This window comes from Zootoca vivipara, chromosome 15 (assembly GCF_963506605.1).
Source record: "Zootoca vivipara chromosome 15, rZooViv1.1, whole genome shotgun sequence".
Classification (NCBI taxonomy): domain Eukaryota; kingdom Metazoa; phylum Chordata; class Lepidosauria; order Squamata; family Lacertidae; genus Zootoca; species Zootoca vivipara.
Window position 1 is genome coordinate 12344322 of NC_083290.1, and position 25411 is coordinate 12369732.

Sequence of the window (25411 nt, forward strand, 5' to 3'; positions counted from 1 at the left end):
GCGAAATGTTTGGGATATGGCCAGGCCTCTGGAATGGATCCCGTTCGTAACCAGAGGTACCACTGTATTACATGATAGTTGTCCAATTGGTTATTTATATGTACCTACCACATGCAGGGGGGGCGCTGTGGTCTAAACCCCTGAGCCTAGGGCTTGCCGATCAGAAGGTCGGAGGTTCAAATCCCTGCAATGGGGTGAGCTCCCATTGCTCGGTCCCAGCTCCTGCCAGCCTAGCAGTTCAAAAGCTCGTCAAAGTGCAAGTAGATAAATAGGTACTGCCCCGGTGGGAAGGTAAACAGTGTTTCCATGTGCTGCTCTGGTTTCGCCAGAAGTGGCTTAGTCATGCTGGCCACATGACCCGGAAAAACTGTCTGCGGACAAACGTCAGCTCCCTCGGCCAGTAAAGCGAGATGAGCATCGCAACCCCAGAGTTGTTCGCGACTGGACTTAACTGTCAGGGGTCCTTTACCTTCACCCTTTCCTGCTTATCTTGTGTGCTCAGGTTGAGAAGAGCTCCTACTTGATTGATACACCACCACATATAGTGGAGTATCACTTCTGTTTAGGTTCTTTGTCTTAGAAAGAGCTGCATACCTTTAAACCTCTGACTGAACTTATACAAGCATGGAATATGGTATCTAATTTTCCATGACTTTGGAGTGTTTCCTGGTACTGCCAAATTGGACTTGAAAATGTAGTGTGTGGCCTTGTGAATTCCTGAAATAGAAGGAAGTGTTTCAGGAACTGTGGTTTCAATATTCTGCTTTGATCCTGGTATGTCTTGATAAGTGGAAAGAGCAGGATGATTGATTATGCAGATCTAATTAACTTACTCAAGATGCAGGATTTGATTCTTCTAGCTTAGAATACATATAACCCTGATTCAGGCTTCAGAATGGATGGCTTGTATACTTTCAAAGATCAATGGAAAAATTCTCCTTTTAAAAAACAAAACTGAATCCCACATAGCACTTGCTATGACACCACCCATCAAGCTACCAATTAAAACTCTTGTTTTAATGACGGACGTTTCATATTTAAATTACAAATGTTGGTTACTTTTATTGCCAAGTATTTTATAGCACTCTTCATGGGTTTTAGAGGAGCTGAAAAATTAATGAAGTTACTTGTGGTGGGTTGAAGAATCATTTGAAATCTGGATTTTAATTTACAGAAAGAATGGAGGGAAGATAGAAATGGAGAATTCAAAAGGAAAGTTGCCCGCTGTGTAAGAAAAAGCCAAGAGACTGCTTTTGAGTGACACTTAATTCAGCAGCTAGTAGCTTCACTTTTTTTCAGGGTAAGTAGGGTAAAAAAATGTTATGAAAAATTCCATTTTGCATTGGAAAATCCAGAAGGTGGTTGTTACATGTTGAATGCTCAAGGCAGTGAGGTAAGTATTCATGTTCTACAAGTGTGTATTTCCTCTCTCTCTCTCGCTTCTGAATTTATGCAGCAGATAAGATTTTGTTTTCCTTTATTGCTAGGAGATAGTTCTTTAATGTTCAGACCAGATTATTTTGTTATATTTATATATTGTAGTATTTTCATATTTTACACACACACACACACACACACACACACACACACACACACACACACACCCCAATTCTCCTACTCCAGTCACAAAAGGCTCCTAAAACTGAAATTAGTTTACAACATTATAAAACATTAAAACAATTTAAAACAGTTATGAAAAATAATCAAAAGATGATAAAAACCAGTTGTGGCTGAAAAGAAAACACATGTAACTTCCACATGACTTGATAGCCTTGGCTAAACAAACATGTTTTAAACATTGCATATAGCCCTGGGGTTTTGGTATACATGATAGAACACTGTCCATTGCCCCAGTCCCTGAAAAATCCAAGCAAGGGCCCAAGTGGTATAGTTTGCTGTGCGAACCCAGTCTAAATCCCTGCTCAGCAACAGAAGCTACTGGGGTAACCTGCCTCCTGTGCTGTGGAAATAATGGGTGTTGTGGGAGAGGACCATGTATTGTCACACTTCCCTTCCTTGGAGGGAAGAGTGGGATTTAAAAAAATTGCAGCTCCACAAGCTCTGGCTGGGTGTACAAGGAGCAGAACCAGACGATGCTATGGCTTAGGTATTGGATCCCAAACCTGGGGCCTCTACCTGTTTCAGAAGTTGTTTAAAAGAGAAATAAATGTCAAAGACTAGCCCAAGTACTTGGACATAGTTACAAAACCCGAGAATAGGACAGGCTTCTAGCTTTTTGTTTCCTCAAAGACAAAGTACTGGTGTTGGGGGCTCGGTGAACAGGTGGGGAACACTAAGCAGCACTGGACACTACTGATACCTCCATGCAACACCTGCTTATAAGTAAAGTTATAACTCTTATCCCGTCCCTGCCCCCAGCAAAGAAAGTAGTAGTTGTGTCTGGAAAATGTCAGCTTTTCAGCAGAAGCCTATTTGCCTAATATAAACTCCAGTAGTACACTCCAAAGCTAAGCCATCCTGCATGAGTGGAACATGTTTTGCATAATAATTTGTGCCAGAGTTGGTAAAACATTAGTCTCTGTTGCTTGTATGTGTCTCTGTAGCACTTGTGGTTACTGCTGATGGTAATCCTGCAACTGATGATTTCCAAAGAATCTTGGTGTTGCCAGCTGAAAACTAAACATGCAACTTTTAATGTATGTATATGAGAAGTAGCTGTTTTTGGTAACTAGGCTTCTGCTTGTCTGTGTTGGCACATATGCCTCTCACCCCAGTGGTTGAATTTTGCACTTGGGCTTTATTAAATGTTGAGTTAGTCCCCTTTCAAGAAACCCTCAAACACTCCATTGGGTATGGGGTGGTCATGTGGGTACAGCCTTAACAGGACACTCATATCTCTAATTTTGGGTTTGGGGGTTGCTTCTCAGTTATGCAATCAGTGAGAAACTTATTGGGCAGTAAGCCTTCCAAATGCAGGGATATCTTAGCTGAGTTGTGTGGCCTGTACAAAAAAGCAATCCCACCCATTGCACTTTGTAGAGGACTACTGCATGTGCCATATAAATGCTTGTGACTTTTGCCTGTATTGAATGTTTTACTGCAGGCAGATTTCCTCTCTGCAGCTGGCATGTTATTGCCACTGACGGTTTGAGTTGCCAAACTACCATTTTGACACAGTATATTGTACTGCTACTCCCACTATTGATACTTTTGGGATGCTTAATTTTAGTAGCTGCTGAGGGGAAAAAGAAACCCTACTAGTATTGTAGCTGAGTTGGTTTGACAACTAAGGTTATAGTGCTCTTGTTCTCAGCAAGTAAGCCCTGAAGCTCTGGTACTTCAGCTCCCATTGCTCTTGCTGTAAATAAGTAAGATGCCTTTAATTGGGCAACAACCTGCCCAAAGTATACAAACTTGTAAGTTTCACAGAAATATTTAATGAGAATAATGGGAAGTAGCACCTAAAGGACACTGACGTAAAGAACAGACTCTCCTACACACTCAGTTGGTAGATGGAGCAATCTTTTTGAGTGAGCTGTTCCTGTCAGAAGTGGCTAAAAACATGTGTGGCTGATTACAACTTTGCTGAAAACACAGGTTTTTCAGTGATGTGTGTAGGTCTTTTGTAACACTTGATGTGCCCCTCAACATGTTTGTTTTTTAAATGGGGCTTGCAGAAGATCAAACCATAGTTTTTAGTTTAGGAAATGGCAGTTAAAGTTCATCTGAATATCTGTAAAATATTTAAGTACAGAAGATGCTCAGTGTGTTAGTATTCTAGTAGTGCGCTCCCTGTAGGACTGGCCTCCAGAAAGCAACCCTAGAACAAACCGAACTGGGGCTCTGAACAGCAGTTCAGATGCTGGTACTGGGAGTTCTCATATCAGCCTATCTTGGAAGCACTTGCTACAGAGAACTTTCTTTTTCGGTCTGCTGCAGCCTGTCATTTGATGATGCCGTGAAGACTAGATCTAGTTTGGCTGATGGTTCTTTGTTCTTGCCTTTGTAGGTCTCCAATTGAGGAACATGGCACTGTTTTTCCTGCACTCTATCCACCTAATGCTGGACTTCTGTTTATACCAAGTTGGCAGACACTGGCTGGAACTGGGCTGCAATAAAACATGCCAGTTATTAATGCTGACAAAGAGCCTAACAAGTGCCAACAAGGATTTGCGCATTTTGAAAACTAATGGAACTGCTTTAACCTTCAGGAAGAATTGTAAAGATGTGTACATAGCACAACATGATCCGGATAATATATACTGTTCATGTACATCCACAAATACACATTGTACCAAATAATGCTGTCTTGTAGTTAGAATAAGAATCGTGTAAATTCTAAAGATTTTTAGCAGGTTTTCCATTTTTCTCTTCTCTCCCCCCCCCCTGGTTTTCCCTATGAGTCTTTAAAATTTCTCGTGAAGCATGTCAGTCTAAAACAAATTAGGATTTAAAAATTCCGTTTTAACCTTTTCTTTTCAGCCATTGAAGATTCATTAAAATCTCTCACTTTAATAAAGTTTAATGCCTTTGTAATGCTGTCCCTTCCCCCTCACCTTTTTTTTCAGATTACATAAATACAACACAGATCTATTACTTGATTCTAATGATGACTTGAGCACTGTCATCAGGAGGTGCAGTTCCTTCCCTTGCGTTATGACCCAGCTGTGCTCATCTCTTGGCTTGGATGTAGCAATAAGATTTTACAGCTGTGGAGCACCCTTGAGCCTGTTATCTTTCCCAAAAGGGTTGAGAGCATTTGTTTTGGAAGTGGTCAGCTAAGTATGTTAGCCCAATATAGGATGAACTGCTTTCTTTTGATTTCTTGCCTGGTTTGAAGTTGGATAAATAAAAGCATGCAGAGCTGTAGGCTTTCAAGTGAGTTCTGGTTTTGCTATCAAATGCTATTTCCCTTTCCCTCTTCTTCCTCTTTCCCCCCTTTATATTTCTTTGCCTTTTGATCTCCTGCAGGTTTTCCTCACTTAATGTATAAAGACAAATTGCGATGTATATTTTCATGTAACTTGATTTTGGAATTCTGTCACCTTCTGTAGTGAGTTCTTCCAAAATATAAATTTTTCCAATAGCTTGGTGTCAAGTTGGCTGTTATGCAGTATAAAAAATGAGAGCACATTTTTCTTTTTTTTTTAAAAAAATATTTTTATTAATTTTCCAATTAAAACCAATTATATCACATTCAATATTTCAAATTATACACATATATATATCAATCAAACCGAATGTTATGCCAAATCATCTAAATAATTTATTTTTGGGTTCCCATGCTTCAAGAAATTGGGAATTCCTCGCAACTGTCCACTGCCGTCTTATTTCTAAAGTTCAAATCGTCCTCCAAGCTCATAATATTCCAAATCTTCCCCTTACAGTCACCTAGATGTTTTCCACTTTCATCCGATTGTTCCAGCTGCTGAGATAAATGTCAAACGAAGTTTCACAGATGTTCTTTCTCCTGTGCGAGTTAATCAGTCCAGCCTCCCCATAAATCTTCTTAGTGGAGCTCCCTGTTGCGACGGAGTAGCAGCGCCATCTTAAAAGACTCAAATCACTTTCATTTTCTCTCATAGCCATGAAGATTTACGATTTATTTATCTTTATAGAATTTACAGCTTTTTCAGGCAGGAGACCCAAACATCCAACCATGAACTCTTGGTAAATTAATGGATCTCCTTGCCCTATAGCTGAACTTAGCTTCAGGTCGCTGCTCCAATTTAAAGTGCGTCACAGCTCATAAATCCTCCGAACGCGTCCAGAACTCCTTCCGTCTGACTAGGGGGGGGCTTTTCTCATCGGCAACTTCACATCTTTAAGAAATATGCTCAGTAACAACAGCTATAAAGTTCAACTCACACAGTCTTTTGCTTCTCTTTCACTCCAAACAAGCCAGGACATCGCGTCCGGGAAGATACGAGGCAACAATATGAAGAAAAAATAAAAACTTGCTTCCCTTATCGCTCCGTCCCCATCAATCCTTCTTCCAGATGCCGTACATTCTTTGACTCCTCTCGCTCAGCAGCATAAAATTCTCAGCAGTAAACAGCGCTTCTTCCCCTCCTTCTGAAGTATGTCCATAGATTTAAGCCTAATTATCTTCTTTAACCATGGAAATCCCCGCCATGCAGATTAGCGTCCGGGAGTCCTGGCCGTCGTAAGTGCTCAGCCCAAGCTCCCCCCACTCCAAAAACAGTCGGAGTGGGTCTGGGGGCATCGCGGGCCAGCGGCCCCTCTCCGTAACCCCCGGAGAGGGTAGGGGGTTGCCATTTACTCCCCTAGCAACCGCCAAATTCCTTACGAAGGTCAGAGAGATGGAAAACAGGTCCGCCATTCCTGCAGGCGGAAACCGGAACATTTTTCAGAGAGCATTAAGCATGATGATGTTGGTAGCCAATGGACAACAACTGCTTGAGACTTCATCAAAAGGTGACTCATATTCTTGGAAACTGACTTCTAAGGAGTTCAGTGAACCTCCATGGAAAGTGACTGTAACCTGATAATGCAGAAGACAGAAAAAATGCATTGAATTTTGCTTTGGTTGAAATCCTGAGTGATTGTTCCTTTGGAAATTAACTGTTCACATAAGCCAAAGTTGGACAAGTATAATATTCAACTGTAGACTCAGGGTATTTCTAGACTGGGGATTAATTCGCAAACAGGTCATAGGCAACCATGGCTCTTTTATTTACCAGGTTTTTCCTGGGGAGTGTAAATGGGGAAGGAAATGTGGCCTGGTATTTTGATGCTAACTTTGTGTGCATCAATTTACAATTTTAAAAGCATGCCTGAGGAGCACTGATTCCACAATCAACACCCATCCAGCAACACCCTTTGATATGAAGGAGAAAGAAAATGACCATACTGATGGAGGGGGTGTGTGGCACCATTGCAGAGGCCCTTCTTAATGGCAAAACTCCTTGCAACAATGGCCTTACGTTCTGGGTCAGTGTAATCTCTCCTCATTTCAGGCATTTAATCTTGCAATGTTATATTCACTGTAGGGTTTAGTTGTAGGCTTCTTTGGTTGGTCTTTTCGTTCTGCAGCAATTTGTATCTGCTGTTTACAGCAGTGCTTCAAAGGAGTGGCTGGAGGCAAATTGCTTGCTTTAATTCTGATCCACAAAGGAATAGCAGCAGCCTCCCTATGGTATAATGTGGGGGCAGGTGGCACTTAGGCTGAGTTACATGACACAAACGATAAAGTGCACACAGGTCCCTAGTAGTGCTGCATCATGCATTTGCCCCTGCAGTTCTTGACAAAACATACTAACAGCTCTCATTTTACAGTGGCAGTACAGCCTCTAATGCCATGTAAATATCCTTCTGGTAGAAGGAAACATTCGTTAACATAGCAGAGGGACTGAGTTGAATGGGTCTTCTGTGGCTTTTTTGTTGAATGCAGTTAATTGCATTGGGTTTGAATGGATGGACCCAAACTAATTCTGTGCTATGCGTTTGTAAAGCAACCTTTAAGCAGAAGCACTCTTATAAGCAATGGGCCAGACCTGCCTGCTTTCAGGGCTACCATTCCAAACAAAAGGAATTATGGGGAAGGGGGGCAACATATGGTAGGTTTCAGAGAGGAAAATAGTGTACCAGTTATGAATGCCAGGGGAATCACCATTGGTACCTGCCAATTAGAAGAAACAACAATTAAATCCTGAAATAGAGGTAGGGAGTTCTTGCCTTTGGATTTTCTTTAAAAGCAGCAATGTTTTGTCCCATTTGTTCTGGGTACATGCAGCAGGATAAAGTTACTTTAAGCCGCCATGAATTAGAAATGGTACTTAATTAAGTGCTCTCTCTTTTTAGCCAGACAGATGTATTTGCTGCTTCTGAGCTGTTTAGTACCCAGACACAATAGCTGGATTTAGACAATTGCTCAAACAAGAACCAAATTTGTTTGGCTCCTGCTGAGGTGGGGGGAGGAGACTCCTTGCCAGCCAGCTGGCTAGCATTTGTGCTCTTCTGCTTGCGTAAGACATTTGGGGGAGGGGGTTGTCTTACATTTTGGCCATCTATTCCATAATTAAAATATGAAGGGAAATATCCCAGTGTTTCTAGGGCAGCTATTGTGATCTAAAAGGCGGCCAGCTGGATGCGGAATAATAAGGTCTCCCAACTTGCGTCTACACAAAGCATTCACTTATTTGTCCCTTGAACACAAACTGCACTGCAGTGATGGCAGTTTGAGAGGGAGGAGAATTTCGCATCACCTTGGGTGAAGCAGGGCTGAGCAGAGAACCCAGCTGGATTGTGGGAAAGCTTTGACTTTTCCATTGGAAGTGAGCAGGGGAGGGGAGCTAGGAGAGAGCAGGAATCTTAACTCTTTTGTCTGTTCTAAAGGATCCAGAACAGTTTGGCAGGGGGTTTCTGGTGGATATTTCCTACTTCAAATTAAACCACAACTTTTTTAATAAGCTGTCAAAACTTTTAAGGCTAAAATCTAATTGATCATTGTGTTATATGAAGTTACAACATTATTTGTGCTTGCTTTTATAACAAGTTGTGTCCTGGCTACTGCTGGCATTAGACTTACTCTTGGGTTCTGAACACATCTGCTTAAATCTGTGTTGTGGTTGATTGCAAGTGCTTACACTATTGCACCATTTAAAGGACTACTGTGGAAGACTTCCTGTTACTGGTCGGTTGGTGACCAGGGGAAAGAAAACGGCTAATGCAGCAGTTTGACCACACACACACACACACACACACAGAGAGAGAGAGAGAGAGAGAGAGAGAGAGAGAGAGAGAGAGAGAGAGAGTCTCTTGAGACAGATGCATGCCAGCAAGCAGACAACTGCATGCTTTTTTCTTTTGTTGGAAATAAGCTTGGTTTCTCCTTCCAACTTCACCCCTAGAACAGTTATTCAGAAATGAGAATGTCTCTTCTATTCTTCCTTCGGGGCCTGATACAGATGGCTGTTAAGAGTGCAGTTCTTGGGATATTAACCAGCTTGTTTAAAAGGGTTATCTTGCCTTGTGGAGGTTTACAGGTCACTGCACAAACTGCAGGAAAGGCTGACCTGTCTCTATTAAGAAAGGTATATTGGTGGGCATACCGGTAGGAGGCAAGATGTCAACTGGATCCAAGGTTCAGTAGAAATGTCTCTTCCAGTCCTGACTTTTGTTCATTTGTATCTACATTTCCATTGCTTGTCTTACTAAAAGTATGAATAGTAAAAAAAAAAAAGCTTGAAGGGTTTTAGCTCAGTGGGAGAGCATCTGCTTTGCATGCAGAAAATGCTTCAGTGTTTCTCCAAAAATAAGCCATACCCCAAAATAAGCCACACCCCAAAATATGCCACACTCCAAAAATAAGCCATATCCTGAAAAATAAGCCAGTGATAGGCTTATTAAGTGATACTTAATAAAAAAAAAAGACATCCCCTGAAAATAAGCCACCGTGTGGGTTTGTTTTTTTTGAAAAATAAATATAAGACGGTGTCTTATTTTTGGAGAAATACGGTGGGTTCAATTCCTGGCATCGCCAGGTAAGGCTAGGAAGAAGTCCTGTCTGAAACAAAAGAACCAATCAGTGTGAACAATACTGAGAAATGGACCATTAAATCGCCTCTGTATAAGGCAGCTTCCTGAGTTCTTAGGAATGTCATGGGTAAAGGTAAAGGGACCCCTGACCGTTAGGTCCAGTCGCGGACGACTCTGGAGTTGCGGTGCTCATCTCACTTTACTGGCTGAGGGAGCCGGCGTACAGCTTCTGGGTCATGTGGTCAGCATGACTAGGCCGCTTCTGGCAACCAGAGCAGCACAAGGAAATGCCGTTTACCTTCCCGCCTATTTATCTACTTGCACTTCATGCTTTCGAACTGCTACGTTGGCAGGAGCAGGGACTGAGCAACGGGAGCTCACTCCGTCTCAGGGATTCGAACTGCCAACCTTTTGATCGGCAAGTCCTAGGCTTTGTGGTTTAACCCACAGCGCCACCCAGGAATGTCATAGATCACTTCAATTTACAATTTTAAAAGCAGTACCTAAATATGCATGCAGACCATAGGGATTATGATTTTGAGTATTGCACTACAAGAAAATGTCTTCAGCATACCTAAAGACCTGTCAAATTTCCTCAGGGAGTGTCGCCACTGAAAAGCCCTATCCCTTGTATTTGTAAATTTAATTTTGGTGTCAGATATCTGCTCCTCCACAGGCAATCATGGGGCTTTGGTAGGTGGTTGTTATTATTATTATACTTTATTAAATTTGTATACTGCCCTATACCCGCAGGTCTCAGGCCAGTTCACACCAGTGTAAAAGTGGTGGAGAATGTGTGCTTGTACAAATATTGGACTTCAGTTCCCATCATTCATGAGAATGTAAATAATTTTTTGTACTCTTGACTTAAGGGTAGTTAACACGGCACATTTCATTCTCTTTTTTGCATTGGATGTAGCTGGGGTATACAGCAAACTTCTGGGAGGAGCTTTTTCATCACTGGCTACTATGGAAGTATGCGCAGGAATTATTCTACTGTACTGAAATACTAAAATGTGAATACATGCTCTGGCGGATTGAACAAACAAGACCAATAGTGGGTCCAATGGTAAAGAAGGCTGTTTCTGCATGCGCTGTAGAAGTAAGTGAGGGGCAGATTAGGCTTGTCAACCTGGGAAGGTAACCTATCTAGGAGAAGGAAAACTGATCCTAAAACTCCACTGTCTTGCACAACATCTTCAGAAGAAGAAAAGGCTAAGGAGTGAACCCTGCAGAAATCCGGAGTGGACTTCCTAAGACGGTTGCATGGCACTTTGTATGCCTCCTTCCGGCAACTCCTGCCAAGCTGGTGCCAAAACATATTGCTCTGCTTTCCTTTGGACCACATCAGTGAGGCTGAGGGGTGGGGTTTGTCATCTGGGCAACCCAGGACCTCTGTTCACACTGCTCTGGCTTGCGTCCCAGGGAGGTTGCTTTGGTGCTGCTAATACAGCGGTTTGACCTCCAAAGGCACACTCCATCTGTCTCTTGAGTCAGACAGATGCCAACAACAACAACTACCGTGTTTCTCCTAAAATAAGACGGTCCTCAAAAATAAGCCATGTCAGGCTTTTAATTAGTAGAATAAATATAAGACATCCCCCGAAAATAAGCCGGGGGTGGGAGCCGCTTCGGGGAGCGCAGCGCAGCGCGAAGAGCCTGGTGAGAGGCAGCTGCGGCTGCAGGTGAAGCCCGGGATCTGCGTGGGCGACTGGGGGCGAACGCACTGAGCGCTGCGGCGGTAGCGAAGAGGCGCCCGATCAGCTGAGAAGCGGGCTGATCGGGCGCTTCTTCGCCACCGCCGCAGCGCTCAGTGCGTTCGCCCCCAGTTGCCCACGCAGATCCCGGGCTTCACCTGCAGCCGCAGCTGCCTCTCACCGGGCTCTTCGTGCTGCCGCTTCGGGGAGCACAGTGCAGCGCGAAGAGCACTCTTCTGGTGCTCTTGTGCGTGCGTGCGCGCGAGGGAGAAGTCCCCTTTTCCTTATGCAGGTGCAGCAGCAGGAGGTTACCCCCGCGAGGTGGGCAGTCTGTGCTCTGCACACACACACACACACCGTTTCGCCTCGCTCCGTCTCTCCCCCCTCCGCAAAGACACCAAAAAAAAAAGACATCCCCTGAAAATAAGCCGTGGTGTGTTTTTTGGGAGGAAAAATAAATATAAGACGTGTCTTATTTTAGGAGAAACACGGTAATAGAATTCAATGGGATGCTACAAAGAATGCTACTATTATTCCTTCCCAATCTGGAAAATGTTAGGATTGGATAGCATATTGGATATCTAGACAGCTCTTGGCACAATCAAACAAATTTTAGGTAGCCATGGTGTCCACTAGGAAAACTGAAAATGCAGTAGTAGCATCATACTTCCTGTGAGGACTAACAATCCTCACAGAACTTGGGTTTGCTCTTTTTCGATCTTACTTTGGTCCTAATGTAAAGTTCTACTGCAGTGTTGCTTTTGGATTTTGGTAAATGCCACAGAGGCCCAAGCCTGTAATAAGAGACATAATGAGTAGTGTAGTCTATATGCCTACACAGGAGTAAGCTCCATGGAGTTCGGTGGGACTTATTCTCGGGTACATAACAGGATTGCAGTGTTTATTATAAACCCATTTTCTTCCAGATTTTGTACTACTACAAAGGAGTGGAGATGAATGTTCTAACACTTGTTCTAATTTTTATTTTTCTCCATCACTATTACTGTTATTGACACACAACTTACAAGTTTACACAAAAGATTTTCTGCCCCACCCCCCAAGTTGTACAGGACAGGGAGAAGCTGAATTTAATTCTCTCACACACACATGACATGTGAAGACTTGGGTCTATTTATATGCAAATTTTATTCTATTTCTAAAACCAATACAAAGTTACTTTAAAAATGGAGGCCAACAGCAACATTAACTCCACCAAGGATTCAGGGCTCCCTGCATGTCAGGTCTGTGGTGGCTTGAAGACTCCTCCTTGCAGGGCTTCTCTCACATCACTCCCAAGATCTTCTGCTTTCTGTTGCTCGGGGCCTTTCTTTGGGACTATCTACCTTCTTGTGCTTCTCACACTGCATTACTCTCTGTTCTTTCGTGTCCCTGTCTCTGGCTGTCTGGAGACCTAACTCTCGCATGCTCCTACTTAGTCTCCCATTCATGTTGTGCCCAGCTTGCATGTTTGTGCCCAGATGTGCTACTCCAGGTCTGCTGACTTGCATTGGCATGTCGTTCATACATTGGGTCTTCCTTCTCCACTTTGATCCTGCTTTTAGGAGGAGAGTCTGCAAGTTGTTCCTCTTTCACCCATTTTTGGTGCTCTCTTTTCTTTTTCTTCTTCTTCTTGCATTTCTCTTTTTTGTGTTTCTTTACTACCACCTCACTGTCTTTGGGGGACTCTGGTGAACTTGGAGCACATCCTCTTTCTCGGAGAGCTTTTGTCACATCATCAATATCCTCGGAGTCTTTCGGTGGGCGGTAGTTAGCCACATGGTCCACACGAATTGTCCTTCCTTTAATCTTTATTCCATTAAAATTATCAACTGCAAGAATGGTGCTACGCTGATCTTCATAGCAAATGAAACAGAAACCTTTGGATTTCCCTGTCTTCTTATCACGCACCAGATTTATGTTCACAATTTCCCCATACTGTGAAAACACACAAAGAATGTCGCCTTCCGTCAGCTCATAGGGAAGACCACCCACAAACATCCAGGCACTGTCACTGTACTCCGCATGCCAGGAGACCTTATCTTGTACACCAAGCTGTGCCTCACGCTCATTCAGCTCATTGATCAGCTTCACTTTGGTTAGTGGATTCATGCTGGTTCTCTTCGTCTACTGTGTGTGCAAAAAGAAAAAAAAGTCTTTTTAAAACACTCATAAAAATTTACTGACCTTTCAAAAGCCCTGTTAGGTAGCAAATGCATTTACCTGCAAAATAAAAAAATACCTTCAGTAGCACCTTAAAGACCAACTAAGTTTTTATTTTGGTATGAGCTTTCGTGTGCATGCACACTTCTTCAGCTCATACCAAAATAAAAACTTAGTTGGTCTTTAAGGTGCTACTGAAGGAATTTTTTTATTTTGCTTCGACTCAGACCAACACGGCTACCTACCTGCAGTTATACACTTCTGTTATGGCAGCGGAGTGGCCATGTGTTCTAATTTACGGAAGACAGTCTTCTCTTTTCTCTTATTATTTATTGCATACCCCTCAACCCAAGGTCCCTGGGTAGGTTGCAACACAATCCTGTATTAATATTAAAGCACAATATTTAAAAGGGATTGAAGTGTCGGACTAAAGCCTGGAAGGCCACAGTTCAAATCCCAGCTAGGCTAGGAAGCTCACACTTGGGTGGCTTTGGGCCAGTCCCTGCCCCTCGACCTACCTCACAGGGTTGGTGTGTTGAGGTTAAAAATGAGGGCGCGGGAGAACCACGGACGCCACCCTAGAGTTAAATACATAAAAAATATGCTCAGAGAGGCACTTTTGCCATGGCCTCGCTTTTAAAAGCAAGACAAGACTTCCTCTCCGGGTAGAGGCGGTGGTACTCTGCACGTGCTCAGAGGCACATCGCCCTCGGGGCGGGGAAGGAAGACCTCGGGAAAGAACGCGCGGTGTAAAACTGTTCCTTCAAATCCCGAAATCGGTCCTCCTCCTGCAGCTTCTTCCCAGCGGCCATAACGTCAGCCGAAACAGGAAGGCTGCGCGGCTACTGCGCGTGCGCGCCCCGCCTCCTTTTCTCTCCTCCCTCCCCGACCCACCCCGCTCTATCTCGCCCCTCCTCCTCCCGCTCTCACTTCAGATCTCGCGAGAGCTCCGAGGCAGCGGCCCAGCGCCAACATGGCGGAAGGTATGCGCGATGCGGGCGGCGGCAATGCCTGCTGCACCTTGAGGAACGGGAGGGTTTCCCCCACCACCACCTCAGGCGGTTTTTCTGTGGGGCGGAGCGCTTAGTTAACAGTGGTTTTGGTGCTGTTGGGTTGGTGCGGGGGAGGGGAGATTGAAACCTGCTTGGAGGGCAGGGTGGGGGGAGTGTTTGGGCGTGCCTCGTTTATTTGTGTTAGTATTTTATTTACCTCTATTCCCCGCTGAGGAGATCGAGGCAGGATAGGTGGACCTTCTCCCCACCCCCGCCTTATATCCTCACAAGAACCCTGGGAGGTAGGCGAGGCCATAGTGGTGCAGCGGTTAGAGAGAACGTGGACCAGGACTTGGGAAAGACCTGGGTTCAAATTCTACCCCGCCATCCAACGCCTCCAACTCGGCCAAGTGACCTTGAGGGCAGGTCGCAGCCCCTCAGCCTGACCTACCTTGCAGGGTTTGTTTCATAGGCACCATAAAATTTATACACCATTTGATTTTAAAACACACACACACACATCAAAGCAGTGTACAAAAGATGAAATACTAAAATATAGAAAAATTCACAACCCTGCCTTCAAACATACAAAAGTTAACTGAAGCAGATTAAAATTTTCTCTGCTTTCTGGGTAGACTTTTAGCAGGTGCAAAAAAAAGAGTATGGTGAAGGCGCCTGCTTGTTCTCAATAGGCAGGGAGTTCCAAAGTGCACTAAAGGATTGAGCTCTTACAAATACGGAACGGGTATTATGTGGCATCTGTAAGTACTGCCGATTGCGCTGATCAAAGCCGGTGAGTGGGTGCACATCTGATAAAGTAAACTTGTGCTGAGTTGTTAAGGGCTTCATATGCCCATACTGTAGTAGCACCTTGAACTTGGCTCAGTAGCAAATCGGCAACTAGTGCAGAGCTCTGCTCGCCGGTGTTATGGGTTGATGATGCCTTCCTCCTGTCAGCAATCATGCTGCAGCATTCTGCACTAACTGCAACTTCTGGAGCAGGAGCACATTGCAGTAATCCAGTCTTGAAGTAATCAATGCATGGACTACTGTGGCAAGGCAAGGGTTGTGAGGAGGCCACCTGGGAGTGAGTGTTACTGGGCCCTGGGTGGGCTGTTGTATGTTTGTATGCAGTGGGGCGTGAGAGGCTCCTTTCCAACAACTCTTTCTGCTTGGTGAGTTATGTAGAAGCTTATGTGTGGAAGTAGAAGACTATCTTCCTAGATAGGAGGTGTTTCTTTGAAATGGGGGAGTCATAGTGGCACCACTCCACCCCCTGTATGCATGCTTGTACCCACCCACCCACTTAGGAATAGAGTCTGCCCTATACCACGTCACACCATTGGTCTTTCTGCACTGACTGGCGGCATTCTGATACCTAATGCTTTTAATTGAATCTAGGACTCCACTGAGTTACATGTGGGCAAATCCACACCATAGATTTAAACTGCATTCAGCAAACACTTAAAGCACAAAACCTCCACCCTCCAAACAATCATGGGAACTGTGGTTTACCCCTCACAGATTTACAGATCACAGTTCCTTATGAAACTATATTTTCCAGGATTCTTTGGGTAAATATATGTGATTTAAATGTGCTCTGGGTGTGTTTTTAATGTATGGTGCAGATCTGCCAGTCTCTCCCTCTGTAGTTGCGTATTGCCTACCAGTAGTAGCTCTCTTAAGAGTCCAGTGGAAAATGTCATGGATTGAACCTGGCACCTTCTGCATGCAAATTCTGTACTTATGACCCTTCCCATATCTCAGCTGCTTAGAACTCAGCTTGTTGCCTTGATTGTTAGTACTGTATCCCCTAACCAAGCTTCAATAAGGCATACATTGTTTCCTGCACCTATTTCTTTTCAAACCCGCAACAGCACAGCAGCTTTAAGACACTTTAGTAACTCTTCTGAACTTTTTGTAAAGGATTACAAAAATCACCTCCATAGTATTCTCTGTGTATTCATGTTGCTTTTCTGTAACGTGTCTCTGCCCCAAGGAGAGTGCAGTCATTGTTGTTATTTATACAGTACCATCAGTGTGTATGGCACTTCACAGAGAAGGCTGCCCAAGAACTGAAGTGGTACTAGATCCCACCCAAAGCTGGGATCTACTTACTTAGTAATAGTAGTCATGGTCCACAGGGTCCTCAGTGTGCATGCTATTTTACAGAGGCAAAACAAGGCAGGGGAAGGTTCCTGCTGGAAGAGATTTGTTGTGTTATGCATAGCACAGTCTGTGCATGGTGCTTTATAGAATTACAGCAAGACAACAGGTCTCTGCCTGAAGCAGCTTACAGTGTAAAAGTCTAGAGGTGGTGTGGAGGATGGAGGCGGAGGCAGGCTGAAGCCAAGGTTAACAGTGGGGAGGAATGCGCAATAGGTTTACTTGTATCTATGTGAACTTCATTTCACTAGGAGATAAGAACTAAGGAATTTTGTGAAAGCGTCCATAAAAAGATAGCCTTTGATGAGGAATATGAACAAAAGCAATTTAAAAGCAAACAGAAGTTTATTCAGTTGTTTCTTTTGCTGAAGAGGGGAAAAGGAGGGATCCTAGAATTGTAGAGTTGCACGGGACCACAAGGGTAATCTAGTCCAACCCCCCCCCAAAAAAATGCAGGAATATTTTTGCTGAACCTGTGGCTGAAACCCACAATCCATCTCAAGGATGTTTCCTTGAGCATTGGGTTTATGTGTGTGTTAGGGAGGAACCTTGAATGTATTTGTTACCAGAAAAATATAGCAGAAAATGTATGTTGAGTTTGTATTACTTTTTCTTGAAGGAGCTTGGGGTGGCATACATACTTATCCCTTCTCACCTCCTATTTTCCTCACTGCAAATCTCTGAAGCAGGTTAGGTTGAGAAACAGTGGCAGGTTCAAGTTTGTCTGGTTAATTTCATGCCTGACTTGGGATTTTGGCCCAGCTCTTTCCATTCTTGGAAGGTTTCAGTAACATCAGTGAGTCTTCATTGGTAGTAAATGCACTTATAATAGGGTGTTGAGTTGCATGAAGCAACCTAGGTTGCAGTGCTAAACAACTCCAGCCCCTAGTACTTTTTTGTAAATATGTTTAAGATTGCAGCTCATATCATATTTTCATGGGGTCCTGTTTAAGGCAGATTTACAGACATGAAGTCTGATTTAGTTCAGTGGGGCTTCTCCCTAGTTGTGTGTGTAGGATTGTGACATTAGATTTAGAAAGGACTAGCTACCAAGTAGGGACGCACAGAGCCTAGGGCTTGCTGATCAGAAGGTTGGCGGTTCGAATCCCCGCGACGGGGTGAGCTCCCATTGCTCGGTCCCAGCTCCTGCCAGCCTAGCAGTTCAAAAGCACGTCAAAGTGCAAGTAGATAAATAGGTACCGCTACAGCGGGAAGGTAAACAGTGTTTCCGTGCACTGCTCTGGTTCGCCAGAAGCGGCTTTGTCATGCTGGCCACATGACCTGGAAGCTGTACGGCGGCTCCCTCGGCCAATAAGGCAAGATGAGCACGCAACCCCAGAGTCGGTCACAACTGGACCTAATGGTCAGGGGTCCCTTTACCTTTACCTTTACCTTTAGCTACCAAGTAAGTGACCATAAGATTGCACCCATACCTAAATGCTAGTCTCACTGCAATCGAGCTGTTCAATTGCATATCCAAGAACATTATTATTTTTATTAAATTCTAAAAGAGAAAAGAGACCAATTCTTCATAAGTCCTTCCCAAGCCATTGCCCTTTCTGCTCTATTCAAGATGAAAGGGAAATTTCAGATATGTGCAAAAACAAGAGCCCACCTACATGCTTTTGTTTTTGTTGTCACTTTGAGGAATGGAGCATGCGTCACCTGCCTCTCTCCTTCCGTCAAGCGGGCGGCTCCCAGCAGGCAGTGCTTCCTCCACCCATTGCCCTTTCATCAGGGTGGGAGGCTGCAAGGAATGCAGGGTGGGGTCAAGGAGCAATGGAGCTGAAGATAATCTGGGGGTCAGATGGGAGTACACCCTGGACTGGATCTGGCCAACAGGCCAGCAGTTCTTTGCCTGTGCTCTAAAGTGGCTTTAGAGTTATTGTCTGGATCCAAGGCAGCCCTTGCCAACAGCTTTGCCGGCTGGAGTTAACGGGAGCTGCCTCCCAAAACCTCTGAAGAGTTCCAGGTTGGCTAAGGTTGATCTAAGAAAACTCACTTTTTAATCCTGCATAGGCCATGATTCCTCTGGCAACTTTAGGCAGAACCCACCTAAGTGTAAGTAAACTTTGCAGCTGAAATAATGACAGATGTGACTTGGTGACTTGGATTTTTTAAACAGTACTGAAAATTGTGAAATACCTACATGTGATGATCTGGCAGATTTTACTGACTTCCTCTCACAGCCAGAGATCCGTCGACGCAGTTTAATTTCTTAGAAAGTTTTCTTGGGAGAACAGAAGAACCCAGATCTTCATAATGAAGAGATCTGCTTTTGAGGTTTCTTTCCCCTCAGATTTCTGAAGTGTTTGTCTTTGGTTGGTTTGCCCTCTGTGCCCTAGGTGAGCAAATGGTAGTAGATAAATAATCACAACAAAGTGTGGGTGGGCAAGTTTTTCCAAAGTAAATAGGACTTGGCTTAATGGTCAAAGTTGTGAGGCACTGTTGTGCAACAATTTGGACTACTGCCCTCTTAAAGAAGTTACTTAGTTTATTGAGTAAATTGGTTGAATATGAATAACCGTGCACATGAATGAGCAGTTCTGAAGAAAAAGCATATACTTCCCTGTTTTTAGATAATAGATATGTTACAGTAGTTAAGAGACATTCTCGCTTGTGTTGGAGAAGAGATAAGTCCTCTGGTAAAAACATTAGCCATTTGCACCAGCTATATTCAAAATAAGGCTTCAGTTCTTTAGTTGATCGAGCCATTAAAACATACTTTTTAAAGTTAAACGGGTTGTTTTAACATTTCATCCTTAGTCTGTGTCACTGAAGAACTGTATGTGTCATCTTTGAATATCAACCAGGCTGGAAAAATCCCATCTGGATGTCTAGAGATCTCTTGCAAAAGCCCTCAGATAGAAGGAGATAAACTTTAGCATTGCCCTAATAGTTGCAGTCAAGCTAATGATTTAGACCTGCCTTCTCCCACTTGTTAGCTAGAATCATAGAATCGTAGAGTTGGAAGAGACCACAAGGGCCATCCAGTCCAACCCCCTGCCGAGCAGGAAGCACCATCAAAGCATTCTTGACATATGCCTGTCAAGCCTCTGCTTAAAGACCTCCAAAGAAGGAGACTCCACCACATTCCTTGGTAGCAAATTCCACTGCCGAACAGCTCTTACTGTCAGGAAGTTCTTCCTAATGTTTAGGTGGAATCTTCTTGTAGTTTGAATCCATTGCTCCGTGTCCGCTTCTCTGGAGCAGCAGAAAACAACCTTTCTCCCTCCTCTATATGACATCCTTTTATATATTTGAACATGGCTATCATATCACCCCTTAACCTTTTCTCAAGGCTAAACATACCCAGCTCCCTAAGCCGTTCCTCATAAGGCATCGTTTCCAGGCCTTTGACCATTTTTGTTGCCCTCTAATTAGCTAATTAGTTGGTTTCTATTAGAAGCAACCACAACCTGCTCTGAAGATATCCATAGACACTGAATGCTCTGCTGCAGATGAAAGCATTCCATGCAATGCCTAGCTATGCATTATTCAGTGAAAGTTCCCTGATCAATACTGCTACCCTTCACTACCTCAAAGTGATGGTGTTTGATTTTCTTGTAAAGCTTTTGGCTTTCTTAACCATGAAAGGTAAATTCTTTATAGAATCATAGAATTGTAGAGTTGGAAGGTACCCTGAGAATCAACCCCCTGCAACGCAGAAATATGCAGCTGTCCTATATAGGGATAGAAGCTGCAACCTTGGCATTATCAGCACCCCCACTCTAAGCAACTGAGCTATCCAGGTTCAGAATATCTGGATAATATAGTGGCAGTAATCAGATTGCAAGACTTCATTCTCTTTTTTTCAGTCCAAACTGAAGGACCCCTGGGAAGAGTTGCGGTCGAGTTTGCTTGGCTCATTTGGTTTGTTGCAACTATTCATATTCTGCCTTTCAGGAAATGTATCCTTTCAAGGTTGCTGAGAATTAACATTGAACTGCATTAAAACATGCACACACAATAAACAGCATGAAACTAAATGATTTGATTGTGGCCAAGTGCAGTAGTTAATATGGAAGGCAGCTGTTCCAGCATGAGCTTAAGGACCATGCATGGAGTCCCTACTTACCAGTATGTATTGAATGGGGAGTCCCTGCCCATGTGCATCCTTTGTAGAGTTCTTTTCACTGTTAAACATACCTTAGATCCTGAGATCTAAGGAGACATCATGGAGGGGCTGGTCAAACCAGGACAGGGTGCAGGGATTGCCACCCTGGGGAGTGGGTGCAGAGTCCAGAGTGGCATACTGGGAGGCAGTACTACTGGAACACCCCCTTCCTGCCCAGGATCCAACTCCTCTTCGATAACTGACTATTGGAGCATCTCCTTTCATGGCCCTGACGCAGTCTGTTCCAAAACCCTGGGCCCCTTCCCAGGGCCGTTTGCAGGCAGCTCCTCCAGCTGCGCCCCCCCCTTCCAACCAGCCCCTCCATGATGGCTCTTTGGGACTCATGACACACAGTTCTCAACTGCTCAGCAAGCCTTTCTTGCACACCTGGTTCCCTGCTCTAGGTATAAACCTGGATTCTGGTGTAACTTTTAAAATTGCAGTTGCCTTTAAAATATTGGTAATCTCCTTCCTAAGAATAAATGCTTGGTATGGATTAAGTATACTACCAGAGTCTTGGACTAGATTCGTAAGGATTGTGTTAGATGATTCAGAATTTCTTTGTTAACGCGCACCTACTTTGCGATGTCAGTTCTTTATATCTACAGCCAGTGTAAAATGTGAATGGTGATCTTAGCCAAGCCTTGATGCATGTGTTAGCAGGGTATCAAAGCACATTTAATTCCACATATCTGGCTTTTTAGCAAATCTTGCTGGCTGGTACTTAATGGAAACAATGAGTCATTCTTGGTGAATTTGACAGCATAAAGGTCAATGAAGGAAGCCTCTTTAATGCCATCAGATGCAGTGTATTGATACAATAACTTAGCATACACCTCCCCCACTATGAGGATTGTTGGGGTGCATCCTATAGCCTCAGACTTCCTTTATCATTGCTCATTCTGAAGGGTATCAAGTATAAAAGCCAGGACGTTCCTTAGGCTTCCTACCTGAGATCCCCAGAGATACCAGGGAAACTGTTTGGGTCTATTTAGGGACAAATTGTGATGGCAGCATAACTGAGCTGTATGAAGTTATGGGTGGCATAGAGAAAGTGGATAGAGAGGGGTTTCCCCTCTGTCTCCCATAATACTGGATCCCAGGCTCATCCGGTGAAGTGAACGTTGGAAGAATCGAGATAGACAAAAGGAGGTGCGTCTTTTCACTGCACACTGTTGCACTATGGAATTCGCTCTCACAAGGCGTGGCTGCCAGCTCAGATGGCTTTAAAATGGTGTTAAGTCAAATTTATGGGGAGGATCAAGACTATCAATGGCTGCTAGTCATGGTGGTTATATATTGCCTCCAGTATCATTGTTCATATACCGTACCTCTGAATACCAGTTGTTGGGGAATATTCCTGGGAGACTGCTGTTCCACACATGTCCTGCTTGTGTCTGTGAGAATGTGATGCTGAATCAGATGCATCGCTGGTCTGAGCCAGCAGGACCCCTATGTTCTTGGAGCAGCCTTCCCTATCCTTGGGTCCCCAAATGATGTTAGACCGCATTTCCCATAATCCTTAACCATTGGCCATGCTGACTGAGGATGATGCAGGCTGTAGTCCAGAAACATCTAAGGCAGGCATCCCCAAACTCGGCCCTCCAGCTGTTTTGGGACTACAATTCCCATCATCCCTGACCACTGATCCTGTTATCTAGGAATGGTGGGAGTTGTAGTCCCAAAACAGCTGGAGGGTCGAGTTTGGGGATGCCTGATCTAAGGGCTCAAAATTGGGGGATTTTGTATGCAGAGTGTGTCCTCTACCATTTAGCTTTGACCAGTTTTTAAAAATCCTTTTGCTCTTAACTTACCTGAGGCCACAACAAGCCAGAGTTCCAGTGTTTCCAAAATGTATTGAAGTTTAGACTTGGGCAAATCTCTTTGTCAAAGTATGTCTTAAGAGTGAAGCTCTTAAAATTGATTTTAGTCCAATTAGGGATTAGGATTGGTCACTCCAGGGAATGCATTTCTGGGATTTTTAGAATCTGAAAGACTGACACCAACAAAAATGTGCCTATTCTTTGCTGTGCTGGCCTTGTTCCTTTTCACCAGGGGTGGGTGGAGGTGGAGATTTGTATTGCCAGCGCAAGGTAGGAAGGAATCTTCGCACCAGACAGGAGTATCATTGGCATAGTTCTTTCTGGAGTTTCTGCTTTTGGAAATGTATTTGTTTGTGGGATGGGAGCAGCAGGTGGATCCTCTGCTGCTGCTTTAGTGCTCAATAGCTCTGTGATGTTTAGCAGCGTGACTACTGTAGAACTCTGCATCTTCAGAAATCCTTGCCTGTTATTGTCCTCACCTTTTATCTCAAGGCTTATACACACAAAACCTTTTTTTTAATAGCCCAGCATCTTTTTAAAATTGGGTGCCGCAGAGAGAATGTGCTGATGAACAATCATACAGTGAAATGACTAATGGTGCAATCGTGCATTCTTAGAAAGCTCCTCTGTGTTTGATGGAATCAAAATGAATGTTTGTCACAAACTAATTCCCAACAGAACTGCATGCAAACGGACAATCTTGAGGGCATCTCCCAGTTTGGTTACCCTCCAGTTGTTGGTGGTGTGGTACCCTCCAGTTGTTGTTGGACTACAATTCTGATCATTCCTGACCACTTGCTGTGCTGGCTAGGGCTCATGGGAGTTGGAGTCCACAACTTCTAGAGGGCACTGCATTGGCTATGCTGGCTCTGTGCCTTTGAAGCTGTCTTGTACTGAGCCAGACAATTGGTCCTTCTAGGCCAATACCGTCTGCTTGGACTGCCAAGGGTCTTCTCAGGCCTGGTACATGAGGCAGAGATTGACCATAGACCCTTTTGGTTGCAAAGCATGTGCTACACCACTCAGCTATTTATACAAATAAAGTGTTTCTACCCCACTCTTTAGCTTACAAAAAAAACCACACCAGTAGTTCCTTCCCTTCAGACTTAATATCTAGGAGACATGAACACGATTAAAAAAGGATGAGGAGGGATGAGTAAAGAGGCAGGGAGGCAAACTTAGACACCAATCTTACAGATCTTATAACAGCCAGCTGGGACTGAAGCAGTTCATGAAGCCTATTAGAATGACTGCCGCTGTGTGAGTTGAGGGAGAGCCAAAGGCAGCTGGTCTCGTCATAGAGATGATGGAAGGGGCCTGCTTCCCTCCTCTCCCTGTGTTCTGCAGCCTGATGGAGTGGCTGCTGGGAGGTGCCAGTCGGCTTTTGCTCCTTTCCGATTTACATTTTGAATTTTGTTCCGTTGTCTTTGCAGAAGAGGTGGCCAAACTGGAAAAACATTTGATGCTTCTCCGTCAGGAATACGTCAAGTTGCAGAAGAAGCTGACTGAGACGGAGAGGAAATGCACTCTCTTGGCCGCTCAGTCTAACAAGGAGAGTGCCAGCGACTCCTTCATCAGTCGGCTGCTTGCCATCGTAGCAGAGTTGTATGAGCAGGAGCAATACAGGTAAACGTGTGGTGGTGAAGACAGAACCATGGGCTGGGTTCTGCTGCTGTGTCAATCAGAACTTAAGTTATGGCCCCATCTGCCAAGTCATGGTTTGAATCCGGCCTCTGCCTTTTAAAGATTTCATCAGATTAGCCATTTGTGCCTCAGCCTTGTTTTGCAACCATAACTGCTATAAATTTGTACCCAAATCAGCTTAACTTCCTTTCCGTTTTTTGTATCCATTACCAATTCTTCACTTCCACCAACACCCTTTCAGCGTTTACCGGGTACAGTCTCTTCTGAAATGCTGTGCCTCTTTTTCCTATCTCTTAAATAGTTAAAACACCTTTAGAGGACGCTTGCCCATGCAGGCATATTGTTCACACACGTAACATGGAAGCCATTAGATTGCTTCTGAACATAGGAAAAAACAGAGTTCCAAGATCTTATACTGGGTGAAATGCAGTCTAATCTAATCTTTCAAAAGGCAGAAGCTCATCCTCCAACTTGACAGAATGGAAGCAAGGAGTTTCCTGTGTTTTCCTGCAGGGTAAAGTTAGAAACAAACTCTTTTGCTCGTGTCAAAATAATTGATTCCAGGCCAAGCATGTATTTGTGGAGGATTGAGAGTTGCAGTTAATGGCCCTTGTAAAGACAGTGTTGCTTTAAAGTATTGCTGCTCACTTAATACATAAATGCAGCATATTTTGCTGGGAAACCAAGCCAGACAAATGTACTTTGCTTTTGCTTTTTTTGCTTTTTTGCTTTTTGCTTTTTTGAAGTTTGAAGTTAAATATTTATCTTGGACAAATACACTTTTGCTTTGCTTCCTAAGCACGTCCTATTCTTCAAAACGGGAACTTAACGCTGTTTTGGTGTCCAGTGTTTTTTTGCAAAGAGAAAGGGGACACACCCTAGAACTTGTTGCTCATAACTTTTCAGCTAGTGTGCAAGACCAGATTTCTTAATTCACAAACCTCTTCCTTGGAACTAAGCTGTGTGTGTTTCATGTTTGCTGAAATGCAGAGATCATTGTTCTGCATTATGCAGTGGAGGTGGTAGTGGTAAAATCACTTAAAGACTTTAAATATAGTCTTTAAGGCCTACGGGTTGAAATTGGCCAGGCAAATACTTAAGAGGGCCTAAGCAGGGCCTAGCGAACAGTCTCAATTGCTGGACTGCCTATGAACCTTGATGCTCCATTACTCCATGGCAGAAGAAATGTGGGTTATAAATATATACCGGTATATAAATATGTTGCTGCCAATGCTGCTTGATAGACCTATCAGCCATCACCTGTGAATTGGTCTAATCCCTAATTGCCCTGTGGGATAACTCAATTGGGTGGAGCATGAGTCTCTTTAAATCTTAGGGTCATGGGTTCAA

General features: G+C 43.9%; 3 protein-coding genes across 6 annotated transcripts in view; 2 read left to right on the plus strand and 1 right to left on the minus strand.

Annotated features, from left to right (window-relative positions):
* The window catches only part of UBE2G1 (ubiquitin conjugating enzyme E2 G1), a 34044-nt gene extending 28997 nt beyond the window's left edge, over positions 1 to 5047 (plus strand). For 2 of the 3 annotated variants that reach the window (XM_035139298.2, XM_035139300.2), the window contains exons 5-6: positions 1175 to 1300; positions 3971 to 5047. In XM_035139298.2, coding sequence (XP_034995189.1) covers positions 1175 to 1261 — 87 coding nt within the window. In that variant the 3' untranslated portion in view covers positions 1262 to 1300; positions 3971 to 5047. Of the gene's footprint in view, positions 1 to 1174; positions 1301 to 2564; positions 2658 to 3970 lie in introns of all 3 variants that reach the window. The other variant, XR_004693986.2, reaches the window with a different exon arrangement.
* Positions 5048 to 11563: 6516 nt separating this feature from the next.
* On the minus strand, positions 11564 to 14148 carry LOC118097399 (RNA-binding motif protein, X-linked 2). The gene is made up of 2 exons (XM_035140207.2): positions 13565 to 14148; positions 11564 to 13286 (listed from the first exon to the last, which is right to left on the minus strand). Exon 2 carries the CDS (start codon positions 13266 to 13268, stop codon positions 12588 to 12590), a length of 681 nt encoding a protein of 226 aa, XP_034996098.1. The 5' UTR covers positions 13269 to 13286; positions 13565 to 14148; the 3' UTR covers positions 11564 to 12587.
* Positions 14149 to 14242: 94 nt separating this feature from the next.
* The window catches only part of ANKFY1 (ankyrin repeat and FYVE domain containing 1), a 48895-nt gene continuing 37726 nt past the window's right edge, over positions 14243 to 25411 (plus strand). The window contains exons 1-2 of one of the 2 annotated variants that reach the window (XM_035139009.2): positions 14243 to 14302; positions 23851 to 24043. In XM_035139009.2, the coding sequence (XP_034994900.1) occupies positions 14293 to 14302; positions 23851 to 24043 (203 nt within the window). In that variant the 5' untranslated portion in view covers positions 14243 to 14292. Of the gene's footprint in view, positions 14303 to 14468; positions 18539 to 23850; positions 24044 to 25411 lie in introns of those variants that run through there. The other variant, XM_035139010.2, reaches the window with a different exon arrangement.